At 41.7% G+C, this 27,717-nt stretch overlaps 1 protein-coding gene and 1 long non-coding RNA gene across 2 annotated transcripts in view; one reads left to right on the top strand and one right to left on the bottom strand.

Moving 5' to 3' along the window:
* Positions 1–27,717, bottom strand: part of LOC140481152 (uncharacterized) — a 102,398-nt gene that overhangs the window by 20,009 nt on the left and 54,672 nt on the right. The window lies entirely within an intron of this gene.
* The window catches only part of cd99 (CD99 molecule), a 52,605-nt gene continuing 35,247 nt past the window's right edge, over positions 10,360–27,717 (top strand). Inside the window, exon 1 of the mRNA XM_072576900.1 lies at positions 10,360–10,635. Coding sequence (XP_072433001.1) covers positions 10,575–10,635 — 61 coding nt within the window. The 5' untranslated portion in view covers positions 10,360–10,574. The remainder of the gene's footprint in view (positions 10,636–27,717) is intronic.

The following is a 27,717-nucleotide window of genomic DNA, read 5'->3' as shown; positions in this document are numbered from 1 at the left end:
CTCTCATCATCACTCCTTGTTGTTCAATGGCAATATCATCAATGAATGCTCCACCATCAACATCTTGGGAGATTGCTATTGACCAGAAACTGAACTGGATCACCCATTTAAATATTGTGGCTACAGGAATGTGTCAGAGGTTAGGAATTCTGCAGTGACTAATTCACCTCCCAAAGCCTGTCCACTGTCTGGAAGCACAAGTCAGGAGCATGATCTGTCATTAAGCGACCATGGGCCCAAAGGTGGATATTCTACAACTATAGAAAGCAGAGCTGATAGAAAATTGGCCAAACTAAATTAAAAAGCAACCAGCAGGTTTCAGCTACAGTGAAAAAGTGAAAAACAAGGTCAAAGAGGTCACAAAGATGCAAGGGGATCCAGCTACAACCAGCCTGAGGATGGCGTTTTGCAGAATTATTGATCAGATGTTCTGGCAACTTGACTTCCAGCTGATGTCTGAGGATGTGCATTTTATACCTCCCTGGCATGGCAACTCAAGGGAAGGCTGGAAACATGATCCCACTAGATCCCTTCTCCCCATTAGACCCTGCTCTTGAACCTATTGGCCAAAGGCAACAGAACATTCTGGAAAGTCTGGGAGGAAGGGGATAAAAACAAAGACCTGGAAGCCACCCCATCAATGAATGCTTGTCAGAGTCATCGCAGAAAATGGTGCAGCAACTCAACAAAACCTAGGAGAAGTTCCACTCTGACTTCTGAGACCCACTACTGTGGAAGAGAGCTGCAGCCTTACGTCGGAGGGGATGAAGAGTCCAATGGCTGTTGCAGGCTGTTACATGACTGTTGCAGGTAATATCCTTTTTCAGATGGAAAGAGCTTGACAGAGAGTAAATATTGTGAAAATATGTGGAATACTCACAAAGGTTTTTAATAAGGCATATTTTTAATTAAATCAAGTTGAACTGCAAACTGGACTCTGTGTCTCTTTGTTCACCTCACCTAAAAGAATGCCTGTGCGAAATGTTACGAATGCATAAACTAATTGAAGTGTCCAAAGCACAGACAACAGCTATACTGTCCAGTTGCCTAGGTGGCTGCACATCCAACAACAGTGAAGAAGCTTGGCCCCATCCAACACAAAGCAGCCCACTTGACTTAGCACCACCTTTGACATTCATTCCCCTCACCACTGATGCACAATGATAGAGTTGTGTATCATCTAAGATGCACTTCAGTAAAACACTGAGATTCCATTGACAACACCTTCTAAACCTGTGATCTGTACTATCTGAACAACAAGAGCAATAGATGCATGAAAAAATGACCACCTTCAAGATCTCTTCAAGGTACACCCACCACCCTGACTTGGAAGTATATCACTGCCTCTTCACTCTTGCTGGGTTAAGATGTTAACCTTCCTGCTATAGGAGGGTTGAAATGATTCAGAAATGATTTACAAGGATGTTGCAAGAGTTGGAGAGTTTGAGCTATAGGGAGAGGCAGAATAGACTGGGGCTGTTTCCCTGGAGTGTCGGAGGCTGAGGGGTGACTTTATAGAGATTTATAAAATCAAGAGATTTATAAAATCAGGAGGGGCTTGGATAAGGTAATAAGGATTTTTTCCCTGGGGTGGGGGGGGGGTCCAGAATGAGGGGGCACAGGTTTAGGGTGAGAGGGGAAAGATTTCAAAGGGACCTAAGGGGCAACTTTTTCATGCAGAGGGTTGAGGGTGTATGGAAAGAGCTGCCAGAGGAAGTGGTGGAGACTGGTACAATTATAACATTTAAAAGGCACTTGGATGGGTATATGAATAGGAAGGGTTTAGAGGGATATGGTCCATGTTCTGGCAAATGGGACGATTTAAGTTAGGATATGTGGTTGGCATGGATGGTTGGACTGAAGTTTCTGTGCTGTATATCCCTATGACTCTTTGTTAGAATACTCTTCCTAACAGCGTTGTGATGTGCCTAAACTCCAAGGACTACAGTGCTTTAAAAAAAAAGCTCACCTCCACCTTTTCAGGGGCAATTCGGGATGGGAAATAAATGCTGACCTCGCCAGTGACACCCGTAGATTTCATAGAATCCCTACAGCATGGAAACAGGCCCCTCAGCCCAACAGATCCACACTGACCCTTCCAAAGAGTAATCCACCCAGACCCATTCCACCTACCCTATATTTACCCCTGACTAATGCACCTAGCCTCCACACATCTCTGAACACTATGGGCAATTTAGCATAGCCAACTCACCTAACCTACTTATCTTTGGATTGTGGGAGGAAACCAGAGCACCCGGAGGAAACCCATGCAGACGCACGGAAAATGTGCAAACTCCACACAGACAGTCACCTGAGGCTGGAATCAAACCCAGGTCCCAGCAGCAGTGCTAACCACTGAGCCACCGTGCCCAGATCCCATGAACATATTTTTAAAAAATGAGAGTCACATTAAAAGACAAGGCTAAAACTTCAGTGTTACCCAAGGAAGTGCTGTACTGTTGGATGAGCTGTCTCCCAGATGGAAGTTAAACTGAAATCCCATTTGCCAGTTCCAGTAAATGTAAAAATCCAGTGACACAATTTCAATAAGTGCAGGGACTGCTTCCTGGTGTCCAGGCAAATATCTACTCCTCAACCAAAATGACAAAAATAAACAGATTATCTGGTCATTAACACATCATTGATCACATTCATATTTAAAATAAGATGTTGGTAGAATCCAGATGTTAGTCTGATGAGCTGTCACAAAAGGAGCAGAAGGACCGAGTGATCTGATGGAGCGAGATAATGAATTGGCTCCAGTGATGCCATTTGAAGCCGAGAATGCAAAATAAAAAGAATGGAACGCATTTAGCAAAATCAGAGAAATTGGCAATGAAAATACCAGATCACAAGCATGCAAGCAGTGAGGAAGAAAGTCCAAGTTAGAGGAGGATATGGATGGATTAGACAGATTGACAGATCAGTGGGAGATGGAATTTAATCCTGATAAGTGTGATGTGATGTGTTTCGGAAGAAGTAACAAGTCCAGGAGTACTCAATAAATGACAGGACATGAGGAAGTTCAGAGGTACAGAGGGATCTTGGGGGTCCTTGTCCATGAAGGCAGTAGGTACAGGTAATAGAGTAGCTAAGAAGTCAAAAGTGTCACTTGTCTTCATCAGTAATGGCATAGACAATAAGAACAGGGAGGTTATATTGGGGCTGTACGAGACCCTAAGACCAAAGGAAATAGGAATAAAGTTAGGCCATTTGGCCTATCAATCTGCTCTGCCATTCAGTCATTGCTGATATGTTTCTCAACCCCACTCTCCTGCCTTGTCCCATTGATCCCCTTACTCATTAAGATCCTATCTATCTCTGTCTTAAATACACTCAATGACTCGGCCTCCACAGTCCTTTGTGGCAATGAATCCCACAGATTCACCACCCTCTCTGGCTGAAGAAATTCCTCTTCTCAGTTCTCAGTGAAAGGCTAGTCCCTTCACTCTGAATCTGTGTTCTCAGGTCCTGGAGTGGAAACATCTTCTCTAATCCAATCTACGCAGATGTCTCAGTATTCTGTAAGTTTTGATGACATCCCCCCTCATCCTTCTAAACTCCATCAAGTATATACCCAGAGTCATCAATCGTTCCGAATACAATAACAACTTTGGTTAAGTAACAGCTAGCGTACTGTGTGCAGGTCTGGTCGCCACACTATAGAGAGGATATGATTGCACTGGAGGGGATGCAGAGCAGATTCACCACAATAGAATCATAGATGCATAGAGATGTTCAGCACAGAAACAGACCCTTTGGTCCAACTCATCCATACCAACCAAATATCCTAAATTAATCTCGTCCCATTTTGCCAGCACTTGGCCCATATCCCTCTAAACCTTTCCTATTCATAGGGCAGTTTCACTACAAAGAGAAGCTGGATAGACTTAGGATGTTTTCTTTAGAGCAGAAAAGGCTACTAGGGGACCTAATTAAAGTTTAAACAATTGAGGGGCACAGATAGAGTGGATACAAAGCAACTATTCCCCTTAGTTAAATGTTCAACAAGGGGGCATAACTTTAAAGTGAAAGCCTTAGAGGTGATTTGAGGAATTTATTTTCATTCAAAGAGTGGTGGGAATCTGGAATGCACGAGCTGGGAGGGTAGGTGAGGCAGGAAAATATGCAACCTTTAAAAAGTACTTAAAAAGTCAGAAAATTCAAGACTTCAGGCCAAATGGGCGTGAGCTGCATGGTGGCACAGTGGTTAGCACTGCTGCCTCACAGCGCCAGAGACCTGGGTTCAGTTCCCACCTCAGACGACTCTGTGTGGAGTTTGCACATTCTCCCTGTGTCTGTGTGGGTTTCCTCTGGGTCCTCTGGTTTCCACCCACAATCCAAAAATGTGCAGGTTAGGTGAATTGGCCATGCTAAATTGCCTGTAGTGTTAGATGAAGAGGGGAATGGGTCTGGGTGGGTTGTGCTTTGGTGGGTTGGTGTGGACTTGATGGGCCAAAGGGCCTGTTTCCACACTGTAAGTAATCTAATCTAAAAATCCTATAAAGTGGGACTAGTGTAGATATTTCATTGGTGCAGACTTGATAGGCCGAAGGGCCTCTTGTACTGCACGATTCTAAGACTCTTTAAGAAGAAATGTTAGGTAATTATTAGTAAAGGTGTAATGGGGGCAATCATAAAGAATCATAAAAAAAAGTGGTCATATGATGTGCACAGTGGACTGGAGTTGGGAATATTGCCAACCTTATGAAGTATTAGTTTGAACGTTTGTCAGGTTATAAGGCAATACTGATAACTTTGATTCTGGGGAGTGTTATAAAATGGGAGATATCAACCAGCCCTCCTTGTAACCACACCAACCTTTCCCTTTCTGTGGAAGTCAATTAAATAATGCTTCACAACTGTTGCACTGGCAGCTTTATTTGTTCAGGTGCCACCCAGTTACCGGTAACTGAGCTGTAAAAATTGGGGAAATCTAAGGTCTGATCCTTAGTCTATGTTAAATCGGCTGAGATCAAACACAATAATGTTGATGGGCAGGGATTGCGACAATTAAACACATTGAGTTGGTATCGGATTTGGGATTCAATCTGCAAAAGCATTTAAAAATCCTGTGAGCCACGCTGAGAAATGGCAGCTATTATTCATAATGCTAGTGTCAACCAACTAGTTGTAGGCTTGGAACTACAGAATATGTTCAGGATAAAGAATCAATGCCTTAAATAAATTGTCTGTAAATCGCTTTGGAACATCTTGAGGTTATGAAAGGCACTATCTAAATGCAAGTTTTTCTTTTAGAATCCTTTTTCTCTTCAAGGTGATGACTGCTTATTTCCAAATATTTGAGAAGGGCTAAATGATGAAACTATGTGGATGTGTTGGATAGATGAGGCCTGTATTCGGTAGTTTGAAGAAGATTAAAGGGTTATCTGATTGAGGTACTTAAGATGATTAAAGGATTTGAAAGGGCTGATGGAAATAAATTGTTTTCTCTGTTGGGTGAGTTGGGTGGGGTGGAGGGGGAAAAGAATCTAGGAGTGAACTCAACTAAAATATTGGAGCCACGATGATCAGAATGATGTGAGAAAGCATTCCCTCACACAAAGGAAAGTCAAAATCTAGAGTTCTCGGTACCAAAATGTCTGGTGCATTTGGGGATCAATTGGAAATGTCAAAACTGAGATAGGGAGATATTTAAATAAAAAACAATGAAGGAAATATGTTGTCCTGACTAGTCTGGTTGACATATGACTTAAGATCCATAGCAATATGATTGACTCTTAACTAACCTCTGAAATGGCCTAGCAAGCCATTCAGTTCAAGGGAAAATTAGTGATGGATTACAATTGCTGACCTTGACAGTGGTGCCTATATTACGTGAAGGAATGTGTAAACTCACACCATGCACACTAGAGCCAATCTTAACTTTAACAGTCTTATCAAAGGTTTTGGCAGTGTCAATAAGAGGACTAAAACTGCCAAATCAATAATCATTTGTCTGACCTGCACCTGCACCAACCTGATCTACTAACTCTGTTTCTCACTCTACAGGTGCTGCTGGACTTTTGCTTTATGTTCTTGTTTCATATTATCCCAGCATCTTTGCTTTGCTGTTGTGCTGATTAATTTCTGTTAAACAAGGGCATCTTAACGATTATGGAACCAAGGCAGGCAAATGGGGTTAAGATAGGGAACAGCCATCAACTAATTAAATGGTAGAAAAGGCTTAATTTGGATGGGATTGATGGTGTGGTGGGACAAGACTTGTACTTTAGAATTCCTGCACACTTGCTTCTTCCTTTTACCTGTATACCAGTTATTCTCAAATTGTGGAGGCCCATGAGAGCCCAGCAGGTGAGTTGATGCAAAATTTAACTCTTGGACATACAATACCATGCCTAAGCTAAGATCAGGCCAGAACCTTTATCTGTATCACACAGAGCACACCACTCCAAGGAGAATAGTCCTAACTTCTTCAATCTATCCTGAAAACTGAAATTTCTTATCCCTGGCTTCTTCATCCTTTTTGAAAGGAGCACGTCCTTTCTGTACCCTAAGCTGTACACAAAACGCCAGTTGTGCTCTAACAAGTGTCTGACACACGATCAACATCATCTCCTCGCTCTAGTTAATGGATCCTGTCTCTACAGTGAGCGGTCATTTCGACAGGCAGTTAGGACTAGTTCCTGTGCGCATGGCATGAGTTTACTCATTCCTTCATGTGATGTGGGTATCACTGTTAAGGTAAGCATTTGTAACCCATCCCTAGTTTTCCCTTGAACTGAATGGCTTACTAAATCATTTCAGAGGATAATTAAGAGTCGATCACATTGCTGTGGATCTTAAGTCATATGTCAGTCAGACCAGAAAAGGACAGCACACTTCCTTCCTTATCGGGCATTATTCATAATCCAAAATGATTTTGACAACAACGTATGATCTCTGTTAGGGTCACCATTACTGAGACAAGCTTTCAATTCCAGATCTTTGTTAATTGAATGCAAATTCCACTAGCAGCTCTGCTGGTATCCAAACCCACGCCTCCAGAGCATAAATCTAGGTCTCTGGATTAATGAGTCCAATTATACTGTCATTCCATTATTGTTTCCCCCTAAGCTATTACGTGATGAACATTAATACTACATTATTTGAAATATTCCATTAAAAATGGAGGGTTTGAGTTATAAAGGAAGACTGGATAGGTTGCGACTTTTTTCACTGGAGTGTAGGAGGTTGAGAGGTGACCTTATAGAGGTTTATGAAATCATGAGGGGTACAGATAGGGTTAATGGTAGATGTCTTTTCCTTAGGATGGCAGATTTCAACACTAGGGGGCAGATTTCTAAGGTGACGGAAGAAAAACTAAAAAGACACGAGGGGCAATGTTTTTACACAGAGGGTGGTTCGCATGGGGACTGAACTTCCTGAGAAAATGATGGATGCCGCCACAGTTACAATATTTAAAAGACACTTAGACAAGTACATGAATAGGAAAGTTTTGGAGGGATGTGGGCTAGGAGCAGGAGGTGGGATCAGTTTAGTTTGGGATTGTATCAGGCATGGACCAAAGGGTCTGTTTCAATGCTGTATAACTCTATGCTATTAAATCATCACAGTAATCTTCTTCTGAGAAATATTATTTATTTTACACTTATATTCATCACCCAAAATCAATAGTATTATAAATCTTACTAATGGAACTACATTGTTGTGGCTTGTGCTTTAAGTGAGGTGATGGGACAATGGGAATGTCATCCACAGACTCTTGGGGTCAAGAGTTCAAATCTGATCTGAGTAGCTGATGGATTCCTATAATGATTGTTGTAAAAATGTCTCCACTTCTCTAATAGGAGAAAATGAGGACTGCAGATGCTGGAGATCAGAGTCAAAAAGTGAGGTCTGGAAAAGTTGAGCCAGTCAGGCACCATTGGAGGAGCAGGAAAGTCGATGTTTCGAGCATAAGATCTTCATTAGGAATGACATTCCTGATGAAGAGCTTATGCTTGAAATGTTGACTCTTCTGCTCCTTGGATGCTGCCTGACTGGCTGTGTTTTTCCAGACCTCACTTTTTGACTCCAGTTCTCTAATGGTCAGGCAGTATCCAAGGACAGGAGAATCGACGTTTCGGGCATCAGCCCTTCTTCAGGAATCCTGAAATGTCGATTCTCCTGCTCCTTGGATGCTGCCTGACCTTCTGCACTTTTCCAGCAACACATTTTCCAGCTCTGATCTCCAGCATCTGCAGTCCTCACTTTCTCCTCCAGTTCTCTAATGTCCTTTAAGGAAGTCTGTTGTTTTACATGGTCTGACCTATGATTTCAGACGCATGGTAGTTGATTCTGAACTTCCTTCTGAAATGGCTAATCTCTGGATTCCAATAATTAGAACTAGGAGGTGATGTTGAACAAAACACTTGTTAGACTGGAGAATTGTGTATTGCTCTGGGTGCAACGTCATAGGAAGGATGTGAATGCATCGGAGAGAAGCAGGTTACAAGAATGTTTCCAGGCTTATGAAACTTCAGTTATGAGGATAGGTTGAAGAAATTGAGTCTATTCTCTTTGGGAGTTGAGAAAAGGTTTGATATACTTTTTCAAAGTCATGGGTAGCCTGGATAGAGTAGATAAAAAGAAACTGTTTCCACTCATAAAAGGAACAACAAAAAGAGGGCATCGATACAAAGTGATCTGCAAAAGACGCAAGGAGATAATTTTTTACTCAGCGACTAGTTAGGGTACGGAATGTAATGCCTGGAAGTGTGGTGGAAATGGTTCAATTGTGGCATTCAAAAGGAATAGGATGATTATTTGAATAAAACTGTTATGCAAGTGTATGAAGGAAAACCAGGAGGTTGGAAATAGGTAGTGATGTTTATTTGAAGAACCAGTGTTGACACCATGAGCCAAATGGCCACCCACAATAATTCTGTAAGATGCTGATGCCTGTCAGGCATACCCACATTGCATTAAAGAATAAATTTTGAATTAAAAAAAAGTCTCGAGATATTAATTAAAAATGTTCATTAAATATTCTGCATTTATTAGTGAAAATGCAGTAACATATCTGTAGTTTCCACTAATTTTGTTGTATTATTCTGATGTCTAGAAAAGTGATGTTCTCAAATGAGGCATTTGAGGGAGGATTGGATAGTGCAGGAATATGAGAAGGCAGAAGATTGGCACTAGATTTTAAAAAGCCTGATTAGGGACTGGTGTGGATACAAAGGGTTAAAAAAAGCCTTCTTCTGCACCCTGAAAATTGGGATTCTGTTATTTTAAAGTACCACATGAATGCTCTTGGGATATACCCTAAATGACTCATCGGCTGTCTGTAGACTATTTTGCTCTGCTTCAGTAGACTTTGGAGATGGCAAATAAATGATATCTATTACTGACATGTATCTGTTCCAGCAGTTTGTTAGGGCCATAAGACTATAGAGCATAAGGAATAGGTGTAGACCATTGGGCTCCTTGAGCCTGCTCTGCAATTCAATAGAATCATGGCTGATCCAACATTTCTCGCATCCGCCTTCCTGCCTTTCCACTACTTATTAAGAATCTATCTACCTCAGCCTTAAATTTTCATCAGGACGCTGCCCGAACTCTACTCTGTGGCAAGGATTTCCAAAGACTCAGTCCTCTGAGAGAAGAAATTCCTTATTTCAGTCTTAAATTAGTGTCCCTTCATTCTGAGACTATTCCCTGTAACCCTAGATTCTCCCATGATGGGAAAGATCCTCTCAGCATTTATCCTGTTTAGGCCTCTTAGGAATACTATCCATTTCAATGAGATCAACTCTCATTCTTCCAAACACCAGGGCCTAGAATCCCAATTTTCGTTCTTCTAAATAATAATGTCTAGAGTCCCAAATTGTTTAGCCTTTGCTTATAAGACAATCCCTCCACACTGGGATCATCCTAGTCATCATTGTCTGAACTGCCTTAAATGAAATAATACTTTCTCTTTAAATATGGGAACCTAACCTACTCACTCCTCTTATACTCCAACCCCCTTGAAATAAAGACCAACATTCCATTAGCCTTCCTGACTACCTACCTCACATTTGTCCTAGCCTCCTAGGACAAGTACCCCCAAGTCCCTTTACATTACAGCCTACCACAGTGATGATCCATTGAGATAATACTCTCTCATTTATTTCTCCCTTCTAAAACGAACTACAAATTGAACACCCTGAGTTGGCAGCGCAATCAAGGTGGGGTCAGGACGTTTCCCCAAAGGGGGAGGCCAGCAGTGACCCCGCCCCTTCACCGACGGGGAGCACCACCCCCATTCCCACGGTTGGCCAAACTGAGAGACACTTGGATCATTCATTGGAGTAGGTCGTTGTCAATCAAATGGATCGACAGTTCCCAATGACTCACCCTCCTCCCCACCCTTGAAGGAGGAGCCTTATTGAAGAATTTCACTCACATTTAAAGCAGGGGAGACTAGGGTAATGCTACTTTATAAATAGGTGCTTAGTATCAAAAAAGGGGGGGTGGAAAAGTTTTCAGTGAAGTTGTCAGAGAAGAAAAGTTCTGTAACTAGGGTCTCTTGAGAGGAATTTTTATTTTTTTTCTCCAAGAACTTTTCGCTTGCCTTCAGGAGAACCATGTTCCCTTCAAGAGTTGTCCTGTTCTTCGGTTTGGCTTTTGTCTTTGTTGGAACGAAAGGTAAAACATTTTTCTTGATCTCCGCTCGTTAGTTTGTGGTGGTGTTTTTGAAAACAAAATACGTTTCGAGGCAGCCCTCTTGGGTGGATCGAATCCAGTGTTAATGGAAGGAATCTCATGTATTCTCCCTTCTGAACTGTCCCTTATTTTTGTGCCTTTCGTCCCTTTTATGTTTGTGCGAGGTTTTTAAATTTGGTGCTCGCCCTAACTTAACTCATCAAGCTGAACGAAATTCTCATCTGACGCCCCAAATGAAAACTCAACTGCAGAGTGAGAGCTTTAAGAACTAATAAACTGTAATATAAACTCTCTTTTACGGTTTCCTCCGCATACTTTTTAAAACTTGCTCACGTGCAAAATTCTAGTTTACTTTTGAGACGGGCAGATTTTCCTCTTGACAAGTTTCATGAAGGGACTTGTGCGAGTGAAGATATTTGCCGACCGGCGCTCACCGTTTCCGTTCAGTGATTCACTTCTATTTAAATTAAATAGGTCTGTGCGCCAACCTTCTCTTCTCTTCCCCCCCCCCCCCCCCCCCCTAAAACATCATCATTTTATTCTTCCGTGGATATCAGTGGTCCGGCAGTTGTTGCTCATCCCGAATTGCCCTGGAGAGCATGAGCTTATGCTTAATGTACAACTATTAATGCTATTATTAGCCAATACTTGTTTTGTATAACAATAATTGCTGGTGAAACTCAGCAAGTCTGGCAGGGTCTGTGGGAAGAAAGCAGAGAAGGTTTTGAGTCCAGTGACTTCACTGATATCTGTGGGGAGGGGTGGGGTGAGGAAATGGTATTTATGTTGAAGTCTAGGCTGGGGGGGGGGGGGGGAGAAGTGGGAGCAGTGAAATGGCAAGGTAGAGCCCAGAGAGAGACATATGAAGGGGAAGGATAAACAAGAGAATAATGGGTGGTGAGTCAAGGCAGAAGATAAGCTGAATGAGTGATTGAGTATTAAGAGTAGCAGAGAATGGGTAATCTTGTGCTAAAAGCAAATGGTGTAATGTGGTTTGTTTTTGAAAGCAAAATATTTTTTGAGGCAGCCTTCTTGGGCAGATTGAATCCAGTGTTAATGGAAGGAATTTCATGCACTCTCCCTTCTGAACCGTCCCTTATTTTTGTGCCTTTCGCCCCTTTTTATGTTTGTGCGAGGTTTTTAAAGAGGTGTAATTGTGGGTGAAAAATGGGTTGGCTGAGCCAAAAGCAAACCATGCCACATCAGGTCAGGCAGCATTTGAGGAGCAGGAGAATCGGGAATCATTCCTGACGAAACATCGATTCTTCTGCTCCTCGATTTGCTGCCTGACCTGCTGTGCTTTTCCAGCAACACACTCTGACTCTGATCTCCAGTATCTGCAGACCTCACTTTCTCCATGCCACATCAGGGCTAAGTGTGGGATGGGTTTTTAAAAAAGATGGAATTTGGCTCGAAAGTTATTGAATGCAATGTTGAATCCCATACAATTATATGATTTAAGATGCATCTAGATAGGTATATGAAGGGGAAGGTTTAGAGAGATATGGGCCTATTAATGTATCTGGTCACCATGGTTGAGTTGGACTGAAGGGTCTGTTTCTGTGCTGTACAACTCTGGCTCTGAGATGCTAGTGGAATTTTGCCAGAATTTCTTTCAGTCCTCCAGCGTCCACCATTTGTTTTATTTTTGAATTGTACACAGGTATACAGATTTTCTTGGGCTGTCTGTGTTTGCTATGGTTGGAAATAACCGCACACCTGATTATTGCTTTTTATTACCCATTTGAGGCCTTTAACTTTGACAGTGTGTGTGGCCAACTTTCTTCCAACACAGTGGTGTTTTTTTTATTTTTAAGTAAGTAAATGAAATGTAAAATATTCAGCTGCAGTAATCTGAAACCACAATTAAATACATGCACACTTTGCAGCAGTAGATTTTCAGTTTTGCAGGAACTGTTCATACCATGTTTTAGTAACTTGATTCAGTAAGCCATCTCAGGCCAAGTGAGTTGGTGCAATGGTTATAAAACAGGACAAGCCATCTAGAGTTTTGGGTTAATAATCCACTGAGCACAAACGTCACATTTTTATGAATAAAACTTGATATTTGTTTTTGAAATCTAAATTAAAATGTAGACATCCTAATAGTTCGTTTTTTTTTAAAAAAAAGTGTTTTTTAAACAACAAAAAACAAATTGCTGGAAAAGTTCTGCAGGTCTGGCAGCATCTATGTAGAGAAAGCTGAGTTAACATTTCAGGTTGAGGGACCTTTCCTTAGATATAGGTTATATAGGGATTGAGGAATCTCCAAAGATGAATGTGGCCTAGGGTGGATATTGTGTATTCTCAGCTAACTGCAATGCAGTCTGTACTGAACTAGCCAACCTCATCAGAGTAAGTGGGACACTTTTTTTTTGGCTGTTTTGTAATCAACAGTGCATGGAATAATTTACTACAGCTGAAGGGAACTAGGCTTTTGCTTGCCCTACAGTTCACAAATCAACTGGTGCTCTGGTTTCCTCCCACAGTCCAAAGATGTGCAAGTTGGGTGGATTGGCAATGCTAAATTACCCATAATGTTCAGGGATGTGTAGGTTAGGTGTGTTAACCATGGAAGAGATTTACAGGGATAGGTTCAGGGGATGGGTCTGGGTGGGATACTTGAAGGGTTAGTGTTGGGCTGAAAGGCCTGTTTCCACACTGAGAATTCTATGTAAAAGAGAACTTTAAAAATCTTTCATTAGTTTGTCCTGTGTGGCTGCTTCTATATTAATGGCAGTTGACTGACATCAAAAGCTACTCAGTCTTTGACTTTATTGGAAAAAGGACATGGGAGTAAATATTTACTTTCCTATTGGTTCTCATATCCTTGGCATTTATATTTCATTTTTATTATTTATCGTATTTAAATTGAACATGTAGTCTACAATTTTGCCTTCAAGATTTTTTTTCAAGTGTGATGTATGAATACAGGTACAAAAGTCATAGTGTTTTCTTGAACAAGTGCTAATTTTGTAAACCATGGGCATATCAATTGAGCATTGCTTTGCAAACTGAAGTGTCATGTAGATTTAAGTTTCCACATCACCGAACACAATGTGTTTTTTAAAAAAAAAAAATTGTTGGATAGCCTTCAGTGTTTTCTAGGCCAATGCATAACAACAGTTTGAGGGGTGAATCCATTGGATATTTACCAAATAATGGGACAAAAGTGTTTGAGCCATTATCAATAAATGCCTCCCCTCTAAGCCACAGGAAATGCAGTCTCCAAATCTATGTTGCGACGTGAAGGGTAACTGGATGCAAAATATTAACTCTGCTTTCCTTCCACGGATGTTACCTGAGCTGTTGAGGTTTTCCAGCAATTTGAGTTACTAGTTTTTAATTTGTAAGCAATTCCAGACAATGCTGTCCAAGAGGGTGGTCACGTGAAGCTGATGAAAACTTGGCTAATTCACTTGGAAATGTCTTTTGGAAACGAGGTGGTGTCTGCAGCTGCCTGTAGGATGTGTCATTCTATCCCCATTGTTCACTTTTTTCCTCGTGTTCAGAGAGGACTTGGAAACCGAGGAATACAGAATATTTGGTCTTTTTTAAAAACATGGAGTGATTTGAAGAGTGTACTTGAAATGTTTTCGTTATAGTTTCAGAATAATTTAGGCAGTTGATTGTTTAGTGCCCTCTATCTTCAAGTCCTTAATGATTAACACAAATGATCTTCAAGATGTTGTGGCTGCATTTTGAAATACGACACAGCAATCTGTTTCAGTGATAAGATTAAAACTTAGAATATTGAGCAATGGCATGAGAGTTCTAACAAACATGGGACTGGTGAGAGTCAGAAGCTAGAGGTGTACAGCACAGAAACAGACCTTTCAGTTCAACTCCTCCATGATGCCCAGATGTCCTAACTTAATCTAGTGTCATTTGGACCATCCCTCAAAACCCTTCCTGTTCATGTACCCATCTAGATGCCTTTTAAATGTTGTATTCATACCAACCTATAACACTTCCTCTGGCGGCTCATTCCACACACTCACCACCCTCAACATGAAAGAAGTTGCCCCTCAGATCCCTTTTGAAATCTTTCCCCTCTCCCCTTAAACCTATGCTGTTTAGTTTTGGACTTCTGTACCTTGGGGAGAAAATACCTTATCTATTCACCCATCCATGTCCCTCATGATGTTATAAACCTCTTTTTAAGGTCATTACTCCAGGGGAAAATAGCCCCAGACCCTCCCTATAGCCCAAACTCTCCAACCCTGGCAACATACCTGTAAATCTTTTCTGAACCCTTTCAAGTTTAACAACATTCTCCCTGTAACAGGGAGATCAGACTTGGATACAGTATTCCAAAAGTGGCCTAACCAATGTTGATTTGAATGTTCGCAAGTGGTGGTATTGAGGGTTCTAATAAGGCAATCGTAAGTAAGCAGGACGAATGCAGGGCCACACATTGTAACATGCAATGATGAACAGTCAAAACATACCCACGGCTTTGAGGTGTACAGCTTGAATCACGTTAGGACTTGCAATCTACTTCAAACTTAAGTTCCACAAGGATCAAGAATATGGAACTGCTAAGGGCTTTTGGATGAAAATTTTTCCAGTAGCGTGTGATTCCTTGGACTTGGTCAGCTGTGACTTGACTGTTAATGACTGAAAGCACAAGTAACATTGAATGGAAGTCAAAGCTTTTAAGACATAAGATGAGGTTTGTTGCTTTGATTGCTGGATAAGCCTACTTTGGAAGAGAGAGGGTGAAATGCTGGACAGGGCCTATGATGTTTTTCCAAGACATCCTTAGTGTGTCAGTAAAATGAAGAGGTCTGAAGTGCCTCAAAGACAAATGCCTCTCTCTCTCTCACTCTCCTGAAAATACAAGAAGCTTTTCAACAGAAAGCTGCACAGATTTCTCTGAAGTATTTTCAGGAACCTCAAAGTTCCCAAACATCAGCATCTCTGCCAAGTTCATAAACTCTGAAAGCTGAACTACTGCTTGTTAAAGATCTTATACTACAGAGGTTCAGGAAGACAGCTTATCACCACCATCTTGAGCAACCACAGATAGGCAATAAATACTGACTGGGTTAACAACATTCGTATGAATCAATTTTAGACCAAGCAGCAGTGTGAAACAGTTGGGTTCACCTGTTGATCAAATTGTGATATGGTAGTTGAACCTGCCGGAGGGAGCTGTCTTCTCCTGTTGACAACACTGATAAGTTATAACTAATTTAGTCAACCTGTTATTATGACACACTTCTGGAGTAGCTGAGACTTAAACCTAGGTTTAAAGAAAAACTTGTATCAGAATTGCCAGAGATTTTACCATTCAGGAGGAGACACTACTTCAACCCAAGCCTTTCCTACCAAAGGTAGGAATGCTGTCACTGTCAGAACGCAAAACGTTACAGTGCAGTACAGGCCCTTCAGCCCTTGATGTTGTGCTGACCTGTGAAATTAGTCTGCCTGTCTAACCAACACTGTTAAATTAATATTGGACATACATATGGATAATGTAACATCACAGTCTACTACTATTGCTTACAGCCAGGTCATTCTCTATGCCCTTGTTACTGAGTAACAAAACCGCCTTGGACATCTGTCCTATATCAATCACCCCTCAATTTAAAGCGATGTCCCCTTGTGCTAGTAGTCATCATTTGAGGAAAAATGCACTCACTATCTGCTATTAAGCCTCTATCTTAAATGTCTCAATTAGGTCACACTCAGCCTTCTCTCTAATGAAAACAGCCTCAGTTCCCATGCCTTTCCTTGTAAGACCTTTCTTCCATACCAGGCAACATCCAAGTAAATCTCCTCTGAACCCTTTCCAAAGCTTCCTCATCCTTTCTATAATGCGGTGAACAGAACTGTGTGCAATACTCCAGGTGCGACCTCACCAGTGTCTTGTACAGCTGCAGCATGACCTCATGGCTCTGAAATTCGATGCCCCTACCATCCACCTCAAAAATCCTATCAACCTGGGTGGCAACTTTCAGGGGTAATCTGCCTGGACACTGAGATTTCTGTTCATCTCCACTACCAACAATTTTACCATTAGCTAATACTCTGCATTCCTGTTAGTACTTCTGAAGTGAACTACCTCACTTTCCTGCATTAAACTCCATTTGCCACTTCTCAACCTAGCTCTGCGTCTTGTGTCCCTCAGTAATCCACAACATCCTTTGGCACTATCCACAACTCTGTCTACCTTTTTAGTGTTATCCACCAATTTACTGACCCATCCTTCTATGTCCTCATAGAGATCATTTTTATAAATGACGAACAGCAGTGGCCCCAAAACAGCACTGGTAATTGCCTTGCCCCAAGTTATACCTCTTTCCCTGATATACCTTTCCCTGATATACCTATCCCTGCCCATTGCTATTGTAAACATAACTGAATTGTGGTCGCTATCACCAAAGTGCTCACCTACCTCCAAATCTAACACCTGGCTGGGTTCATTCCCCAGTACCAAATCCAATATGGCATCGTCCCTTGTTGGCCTGTTGACAAACTGTATCAGAAAATCCTCTTGCACACATTGAACAAAATCTGACCATCTAAACTGGAATTATAGTATTCCCAGTCAATATTGGGGAAGTTAAAGTCCCCCATAACTGTTGTGTGCCCTGTGAATCATCCATGCAACAAGCTTAGTCTTACGGGCATAAATAGACCCAAGTCATTTGCTCACTGTGCAAGCTTGATGTTAAATTAGGTAATGTCAAAGGAATACTGGTTATCCTGTCTTGTTTTATATCAATAAACTTGAATGAGTCTAACATTGATACTTTGGTCCTGGAAAGTGCCCAGTCTTTGTCTGACTACCCACTCCGTTGCGCTCACTAGTGACACACCAGCATTCCATGAAAGAATAAAGAAAAACCATGAACACAAATTACTGGAGAAACTCTGGTCTGGCAACATCTGTGGAGAGACCAATGAGCATTTAAATTGAGTCCAGACACCCTTCAGAACTGACAGCAGCTAGGAAAAGCTGATATGTATATATGCTGTTTATGGGAAATGGCAGGGATGAAGGGGAAGGTGAATAGGTGATGAGGGAGCACAGTGTGAGATAAAGGAATTGTTGATAGCAAACCAGGGAGGAAGAGAAGCTGGATAGTAGGAGCTATGAGAAGTTGGAAAATGATTTGGCCATACTGAAAGCAACCCCATGTGGAGGGAGGATGGATAATAGACATGGAACGCAGTGATCAAACTCCCAAATGTTGTTGAAACCGTAAGGTCACCAAGCAGCTGATGAGGCAATGGGAAACTCTGGGTTATTTTTCCAGATAGGTGTTACACAAAGCAGTTACCCAGTCTGCTTTTCATCCCCTATGAGGAGGAGATGGAAACTTAAAGGAAAAATCTGCTCTGAAAACAATAGCAATTATCTTTCAACTCCAGCAAAATAGACATTAACATTTGCATGATATTAACCCTTAGTCACTACAATTTTTGTAATGCATGGTACTTTAGCTGTTTAAGCAACTTCTGCATACAAAATAATTGAGGTAATCATTCTGTCTGCTTGTCTGGAGCAACAAGCCTGCTTCCAGCTACCTGGATTACACCTCTTCCCACCCTACCTCCTGCAAAAGTACTATCCCGTATTCCCAATGCCTCCGCTGCATCTGCTCCCAGGAGGACCAGTTCCACCACAGAACACATCCGATGGCCTCCTTTAGAAACCACAATTTCCCTTCTCAAATGGTTGAAGATGCCCTCCAATGCATCTCATTCACATCCCGTAATTCCGTCCTCAAACCCCACCCCTTCAACCGTATCAAGGACAGAACCCCCGGTCCTCACTTTCCATCCTACCAATCTTCACATTAACCACATCATCCGCCTATGTTTCCACCAGCTCCAAACAGGAATTGCAAAACCTGTGCCCACACCACCTCCCTCACCACCATCCAAGGCCCCAAAGGAGTCTTCCACATCCGTCAAAGTTTTACCTGCATATCCACGAATGTCATTTATTGTATCCATTGCTCCCGATGCAGTCTCCTCTACACTGGGGAGACTGGACGCTTCCTAGCAGAGTGCTTCAGGGAACATCTCTGGGACACCCGCACCAATCAACCACAACACCCTGTGGCCCAACATTTCAATTCCCCGTCCCACTCCGCTGAGGACCTGCAGGTTCTGGGCAGCTTCCACTGCCGCTCCCTCACCACTTGACACCTGGAGGAAGAATGCCTCATCTTCTGCCTCAGAAGACTTCAACCCCAGGGCAACAATGTGGACTTCACCAGTTTCTTCATTTCCCCTCTCCTGTCCCCCACCTTACCCAAGTTCCAACCTGCCAGCTCAGCACTGTCCTCGTGTCTTGTCCTACCTGCCAATCTCCCTTTCCATCTATCTGCTCCACCCTCCTGTGACCTAACACCTCCATCCCCACTTCCATCCACCTATTGTACTCTTTGCTACCTTCTTCCCGAGCCGCCTTCTCCCCTCTCCCCACCCCCCAACCACTTATCTCTCCACCCTGCAGACTTCCTGCCTCGATTCCTAAAGAAGGGCTTTTGCCCGAAACATCAATTTTAAAACATATATTCCTGCTTCTCTGATGCTGCCTGACCTGCTGTGCTTTTCCAGCACCACTCTGCTTCCAGAAAGATCCAAATTGCCCTCAAGATGAAAGCTTAAAAGCCTTTTTAAATGTGCTGGAGGCCTGAAAGCATTTAAGACTGCTGTATTCATTTGCTTCTTGATATACAATAAATTGAACTTGCTGATCAAGTTAATGCTCTCATTCATATCACACTTGGGGAATCCATATTTTCATAAGCCTTTTACAAAGGGTGTGCCCATCTGAGGGCATTCCCCAGGGCAGGCTGGAACCAAGCTGGCTTCCTGCTCCTTGGTAGTGGCAGCCCAACTTGTGCAAAAAAGTTGCACTTGGACCATTTTCTATCATTTTTAACCAACATTTGGATAGCACTCCCATGGTGTGGGGAGGATGTCAACCCGATCAGGCTTTGTGGGCAACAAAGCAAGAGCTAAATGCTCCAGTGACTGGGCCACAGGGGCTGAAGGCTGTGCCCATGCCCATTTAAATGCTTTGTGAAGGGCTTTTCCTCCAACCCCTGGCTTGTGGCATTATCTAGAAGTCTTTACCTGGAATTGCTGACCTGAAGCCTTGGGAACTCATCCGTCACACTTTTTAAAAAAAATACGGTGCCTCGAAGGTTACCTCTTGAAATGCTACACTGTCAGCATGGGTGGGACTGGGGCCCTGACCTGTGGTGTTGGTTTCCTGGCATTTTTAGAGAAAAAAAATCTAGATAAGGCCAATTAATTAATGGCATGTTATCATGGGAAGGAGAGGACAAAAACATTAAAAGTGATGAGATACATTCTTTATAGGTAAGAAAATCAGTGACACTACCAATTCTGGGCTAAACTTGTGGTTGTTTCATAGGTATAGAAATGTGCAGCATGGAAACAGACCCTTTGGTCTAACTCAACTGTACTAGCCAGATATCCTTAATTTACTAGTCTAATTTGATAGCATTTGGCCCATATACCTCCAAACCCTTCCTATTTGTATGGCTAATCAGATACCTTCTTAAATGCTGTAATTGTGCCAGCCTCCAATTTCTCTGTTTGCCACACGCACCACCCTCTGTGTGATAAAATTTTCCCCTTTGATCCATTTTAAATCTTTCTCCTCTCACCTTAAACCCATGCCCCCTCTAGTTTTGGACACTCCTAACCTGGGAAAAAGGCCTTGGTTATTCACCGTATCCATGGCCCTCCTGATTTTTATAAACTTCTACAAGATCACCCCTCAGCCTCTGACATTACAGAAAATAGCCCCACCTATTCAGCCCCTCCATATAGTTCAAACCTTCTAACCCTGGCAACAATCTCTGTAAATCTTTTCTGAACCCTTTCAAATTTAATAACATTGTTCCAATAGGAGGGAGACTAGAATTTAATGAAGTATTCAGAAGTGGCCTAACCAATGTCCTGTACAGCTGCAACATGACCTCCCAACTCAATGAAGGAAAGTGTACTAAATGCCACCTTCATTACCCTGTCTGTGATTTCACCTTTCAAGGACCTGCACTCAAAGGTCTTTGTTTGGCAACATTCCCTAAAACCCTACCATTAAGTGTATAACGAAAGCAGGAGTTGCTGGAAAAGCTCAGCAGGTCTGGTAGCACCTGTGACAAGAAATTGGTTAATGTTTTGGATCTGTGGCCCTTTCTCAAAATTGAGGAACAGATTCTGCCAGACCTGCTAAGTTTTGCCAAAACTTCTCCTTTTGTTTCTGATTTACAACATCCATAATTCTTTTGTGTTTAAGTGTAAATCCTGCCCTGATTTGCCTGACCAAAATGCAATACTCTGGTATGCTGGGGGAAAGGCAGGGAAATAGGTATAGTAGTTCAAATACACATCTTCAGCAAACAGTTTTAAGTTATTTGTGAACTTCATGAACTTTGAGAGAGAATATCACAATATACTGAATCCTATCCTAGCCCTTGCTGGCTTGCTGTGTTCTTCCGGCCTCCTGCTTGTCTATCTTGTCAGTCAGTAGCAGAACTGCACATCATACTCCGTTGTGCCCTAGCTAAAGTTTTATACTGTCCCAACATGAACTCCTGCTTTCATAATCTATACCACAACTGATTTGAAGGCAAGTGCTTTTTGACTAACTATTAACTTTCCCTGCCCTATGGATATGCACCAAGATCCCTCTGTTCCTCTGAACCTCCTAGCATCCTGCTGTCCATTGAGTCCTCCTTTTTCTTCCAAAGTGCATCAGCTCACAATTATCAGGGTTAAATTCTATGTGCTACTGATCTGCCTATTTGACCTATCCATTTGTATCTTCCTGTATCCTAAGACACCTTCCTCAGATCCAGCTAGTTAATCTCCTCTTTTGGGCAGTACATTCCAGATTCAAATCCAGAGCTTCTTGAACTGTTGTGACCCTCCTGAGAGTTGCCAGTGAAAAGCCTTGGGTTGTGACCTCTGACTTAGCAAGGGCTCACAGTGGAACTCCAACCAGGCACTAACTTGGTGATGCTCCTTTTTAAGTGTGCTGACTTTATTACTGGTCAAACTGACAGATCTTATAGGTTTGTATCCTTTCCTTGGAGGTGCTGATGTTGGACTGGGATGGACAAAGTTTTAAAAAATCACACCAGGTTATTGTCCAACAGGTTTATTCGAAAGTGCTAGCTTTCAGAGCCCTGCTCCTTCAGTGACCTGATTAAGGAGCAGTGCTCTGAAAGCTTGTACTTCCACGTAAACCTATTGGACTATAGCATGGTGTTGTGACTTTTAGCTAACAAATGATGGGAAAATAAATTATTTATCTTAATTTGAAAGGTCTATGGGTAAAATAGCTTTTCCTGTAACCTCCCCACCCCACACCTCACTCTTCCTCCAGGGTTTAACAATCAAGAGCTACATGATCTATTTTTTTGAATTTAAAAAACGTTTTGTCAAAATTCTTATGAGCCTTGAATATTTAAACTCCTTGTGTTTTGATTTGATTTTGTTATTGTCACATATACCTAAGTACAGTGAAAAGTAACGTTTTGCTAGCTATGGAGGCAAATCGCACCATACAAAGTGCATCAGGCTAACCAAACAGAGTGCAGAATAGTGTTACAGGTGAGGGAGACAGAATTAACATTTGAGGTCTGTTCAAAACTCTGAAATCATTTTTGAATCTATTCACAAGTGTATTCAAACTTCTATCAATGGAAGAGAGTATAGGTGGGATGGAATGGCATCTTTGTGTTGGTTGCTTTCCCCAGGCTGCAGGAAATATAGATGAAATCATAGAGATGTACTGCATGGAAACAGACCCTACGGTCCAACTTGTCCCTGTCATCCTAACCAATTCTAGTCCCATTTGCCAGTACTTGGCCTATATCCCTATAAACCCTTCCTATTCATATACCTATCCCGATGTTTTTTAAATGCTGCAATTGTACCAGCCTCCTCCACTTCCTCTAGCAGCTCATTCCACACCTGTAGAATCTGTGTGGAAGAAGTTGCCCCTTAAGTCCCTTTTTACATCTTTCCTCTCCCCCTAAACCTATGCCCTCTAGTTCTGTGATGCATCCAGATAGAATGCTTTCTATGGGCTATCTATAAAAATTGGTAAGCATCCATGAGGGCATGCTGGATTTCCTTCTCTGCCTGAGGGGGGTAGAGAGGTTGTTGTGCTTTCTTCACTGACGACATGGGTGAACCAGGACAGATTGATGATCATCACTCCAGGAACTTGATGTCTACCTTTGTAATCTTTATCATGGTGTTGAATTCTCTGATTGCATTATTGCAACTATATACTGGGTATTGACGTCCCATTCAAGACCATAAAGCAGTGAGTGTTTGTTATGGCCAGCATTTTTGACTTGCTCTTGAAAACAGTATTGCCTCCATGAGCCATTACAATCCATGCCATTCAGGCACATGGAGAACTTATTTACGAAGAAGTTTTGAGGATTTGATCAGTGACTCTGAAGACTAATTGATATTTTCAAGCCACTGTGGTCAGCAAGTTGTCTGGAAACATGCAGTTGGTAGTGCTGTCTTTCTGTCCTTCTAGATGGTAGAGGCTATGGGTTTGGAAGGTGGTCTTCTAGGAATCTGGAACAGTTACTGTAGAGCATCTTGGATATGGAAGACTCTGTACATCCTTGAAGTAAGGAGTGAATGTTTAAGGTAATCAGCCTGCACTTTCCTTGGAGTTAAGCTGTCTGAATGTTTGGAACTGTCAATCAAGGTGAATGGAGAGCATATTGTCACATTCCTAGTTTCTGTGTTTGTAAATGGTGGTCATGTTTGTGTAAATTTCCACCTTTTTGGACCTGCTTTTGTAATCATTGTGGCTGGTTCAGCTTATTTTCTGGTCAATGATAACCCCTTGGGTGTTTAATGTGTGGGATTCACTATTGGCGATGCCATTAAATCTCAAGGAGACCATAGGTTTCTCTTGTTGGAGATGGTCAATGTGTTGAGCGATTGTGGATATGACTTGCTGAATGTGCACTATTCCCTAGTAATGCTATTTCTGTTGGAGGTGACCAAAACGATGGGTCACTAGGGCTACTGGCTAAACCATTCCAATCTTGCTGTTAGCAAGCAGTGGTAAGTTCTTGCATTGGAATTTGACCACTGCATAACAAAAGCTCCTTTTTTCACAGCAAAGTGAATTTGGATGCTGCTACGGGAGTCTTCCTAAAGGAGGGGTCTGAAGTCTGTCAAGTATGCAATGATGGGACATCAATGAATATGACATACTTCCACTTGGTTCTTTTGTACTTATGTTTTTGACTTGAAGTAACTTAGAAATTATGTTGGCAACCTTTCAACCATAGCATGTATTTAAGTTTTTGGGAGTATTGTGCTTAAGCCTGTAATAAATATTTAAAGTTAATTTTCCAGTTTATAGGAAATATTTTCATGCAGCTTTCAATTTGATAGCATGTCATTGTATCATGAGCGGATGTGTTGTAGCAAAAAATCTATCAAGGCTAATGCATTATTGAAAGCTTGCATTCATTACCAGTGTTCAGCTGAATCAATATTTTAATAGGCTGTTATAGTGCTGCAGGTTGTAGTGTTTTAGATGCAAATGTAAAATACTTCATACTGAGCTGATCTTGTAAACTTTTTCCTTCTTCCAAAACAATGTTCTCTGAGGCACTTCAGCCCAGCAATCGGGTGTTTGTTTTTGTGTCCATTTAGTTCAGAGTTGCTAATTAATTGTATAGTAACCCAGCCCACACAATGCTATACTTTCACACTATCCATATGGAAATGCTAAATGGAGCACTAGTAAAGCCAGTTGCAGCTTGTCATGGTAACTATGAGGCATCAACTGGGTGTGGAGCCAGACTGGAACCTCTAATTTGTGGCTTACCTGTCTGATATCTTTTTGAAATTGAGTCTGGAGTTAAAAAAAAATTGAAATGCTATTTTCCATTCTTGCAACCTACTTTTAATTGTGTTTTATTTGTGTCTTTTTGGTACAGAGGCTATTTCCCCATTTTAGTTCATGTCAGCTCTGAGCAATCCAGTCAGTCCCATTTCCCTTGCTCTGTCCCCACAGTACTACTTTCCTTTGATTTTTCCACAAAGAATTGGATGGATATTGTCTCCACTTCCACTGTCAATCCCTTGACAGAGTTCCAAGTTATTTATGACTCTCTCTCCACTTTTTAAAAAAAAAGTTCTTCCTGTAATTTTTCTCCCTGTATTTCTTGCCCGAATTCAAGGGTTGTCTCCTGTGGTCTTTGTATCATATGGGAGTAGCTTTTTCTTTGTCTGCTGAAGTCCTTTCAGTGTTGTATTTCTGTCTGTCAAATTTTCTTTTTTTACAAGATGGTAGGTTTAAGTCTTCTCAATGAGTAGGTGGGCTTTCATTCAATGTAATGAATAATTATCAATGAATAATTCAAAAATAAGTTGGATAGCCACTTGAAAGTAGTTTGGCTGTGCTGGAGCAGGGACAGAATGTTTCATTTAAGTGGCCTCAGCTGAATGGCTTCCTTCTGTCAACCTCCTTTTTTCTTGAACAATGGGACTACGTTTTCAGCTTCCAGTCTGGTTCTGGAAGCTTGGATTGTTTTATTTTGTTGAACAGAATCAGTATTTTGATTTATCTCTCTAATTCCTTTTGTTCAAGGTATCTACTATCTGCCTGTGTTTAGCATAATTAATTTCTCCAGTGCATTGTATTTGCTAATGTTTTAATGGCGTTAAGTTCCTCACTGTCATTGGTGTCTTTGTCTTTGTTTCCCAGTATTTCCTGTGCAAGCTTTTGGTTTCGACAATGGAAATAAACAGCATTTGTTTTAGAAAAAGAAACCTGAAATGGGGAACAAAGTACTGGAGAAACTCAGCAGGTCTGGCAGCATCTGTAGAGAGGGAAAATCCTCTGTTCTAAAATTTGATATGAAACTTTAAATGTTAACTGTTACAACATTTTTCTCTACCCAGGTGATGCCAGACCTGCTGAGATTCTCGAGCAATTTCGGACTTCCAGTATTTTTGTTTTGTTTTAGTTGCATCATTGAGTGTGAATGTCACTGGCCAGGTTCGCATTTATTGCCCAGAGAACAGTCGAGTCTAACACATGCTGTGGATCTGAAGTCAAGTGGAGGCCAGGTCAGGGAAGGATAACAGATTTCCATTCCTTAAGGATGATTTTGAACTAATGGGCTTTTTGAGACAAGAGCTGCCAATGTTTACACTCGCTCTTCAAATTTACTGTGAATTCAAGTATAGCTCCAATCGGATTCAAATCCAGGTCCCCTGAGTTGTACGTGGTATTCTGGATGTGTAATTACCGCTCTTTTTTTTTCCCTCCAGCTCCCTAATCTGTTTAACATCTGTGCCATTTCTGAATTTATCTTAATTTCTCATCTCCACTTCTAATTATAGAGAACCAATTATTTTTGAGGCAATGACAAAAAGCATAGCCAAAGTGTGATTGAAAGCCTGGTGAATTTGTGATAAGTATGGTTGAAAGTGTAAGGGGGTGTAATTAAAGTATAAAGAATGTGGACATAGAGGTGATTGAGAGGGGAAATGTTTAAAAATTCACTGGTTTGAAATATTGGAAGGGTGTCGTGAAACTTGAAAGGGTTCAGAAAAGATTTACAAGGAAGTTGCTAGGGTTGGAGGATTTGAGCTATAGGGAGAGGCTGAATAGGCTGGGGCTATTTTCCCTGGGGCGTCAAAGACTGAGAGGTGACCTTAGAGGTTTATAAAATCATGAGGGGGAAATAGATATGCTCTTTTCCTTGGAGTGGAAAGTGAGAATTAGAGGGCATACGTTTAGGCTGAGGTTTAAAAAGAACTGAAGGGGCAACTTTTTCACTGTTTACACTTGCAACATTTACGACAGAGGGTGGTGCATGTGTGGAATGAGCTGCCAGAGGAAATAGAGGAGGCTGGTACAATTAACAGCATTTAAAAGGCATCTGGATGTGTATCTAAGTAGGAAAGGTTTAGAGGGATACCCCACCCCCACCCTCCTCTAGCTTATCTCTCCATGCTTCAGGCTCACTGCCTTTTATTCCTGATGAAGGGCTTTTGGCCGAAACGTCAATTTTGCTGCTTGGATGCTGCCTGAACTGCTGTGTTCTTCCAGCACCACTAATCCAAATCTGGTTTCCAGCATCTGCAGTCATTGTTTTTACCTTGGAGGGATAAGGGCCAAGTACTGGCAAATGGGCCTAATTTAAATTATGATGTCTGGTCAGCATGGATGAGTTGGACTGAAGGGTCCATTTCTGTGCTGAACATCAGACTCTGACTATCTTTGTGCTAACTGGCAGTATTATCTTGCTCTCATGTGGTGCTGGGATAGCATAGCAGGTTAGATAGCATCTGAGGAGCAGTGTTTTGGGCATAAGCCATTCATCACTTGCCACACTCTCTTGACTCTGACCTCCGGCACCTGCAGTCCTTCCTTTCTCCTAGTAGTATTATGCTGCCCTTTATTCTTGTATGTGACTGTAGTACCACCTGATGCATGTGGTTCACAGTAAACACTACGTTCTGTATTTTACAAATTTGTTCCCATCTAATTTTCAGTTACGTTCAGCACATCATTGATAGCCTGCAATAGCCTGGTGCTTACTGTTCAGTACTTCTGGTTGGTGAGCAGGTGGTGGGGTGTGAATGCTGACTTCCTGCAGCTATTGTTTGGGTGAAAACATTTTGTAACTAACTCTGCTTTCACACATATGCTTGATTAATTTGCTCATGTTTAGAATTTTTCTAGTAAAAGAATTTAAAGGGAGACGTGAAGACCTTTGTTTGACAGGAGACTGATTAGCAAGGTTAGATCTGTGGATTACAGGGAGAACTAGCCATTTGGATACAGAACTGGCTCAAAGGTAGAAGACAAGGTGGGGGTGGTGGTGGTGGTGGAGGGTTGTTTTTCTGACTGGAGGCCTGTGACCAGAGGAGTGCCACAGGGATCAGTGCTAGGCCCTCTACTTTTTGTCATTTACATAAATGATTTGGATGTGAGCATAATAGGTACAATTAGTAAGTTTGCAGATGACACCAAAATTGGAGGTGGAGTGGACAGTG

Source organism: Chiloscyllium punctatum, chromosome 9 (genome assembly GCF_047496795.1).
Source record: "Chiloscyllium punctatum isolate Juve2018m chromosome 9, sChiPun1.3, whole genome shotgun sequence".
NCBI classification, from domain to species: Eukaryota; Metazoa; Chordata; class Chondrichthyes; order Orectolobiformes; family Hemiscylliidae; genus Chiloscyllium; species Chiloscyllium punctatum.
The sequence above is the reverse complement of the archived record's forward strand: the minus strand, read 5'-3'. Positions and strand labels throughout refer to the sequence as shown.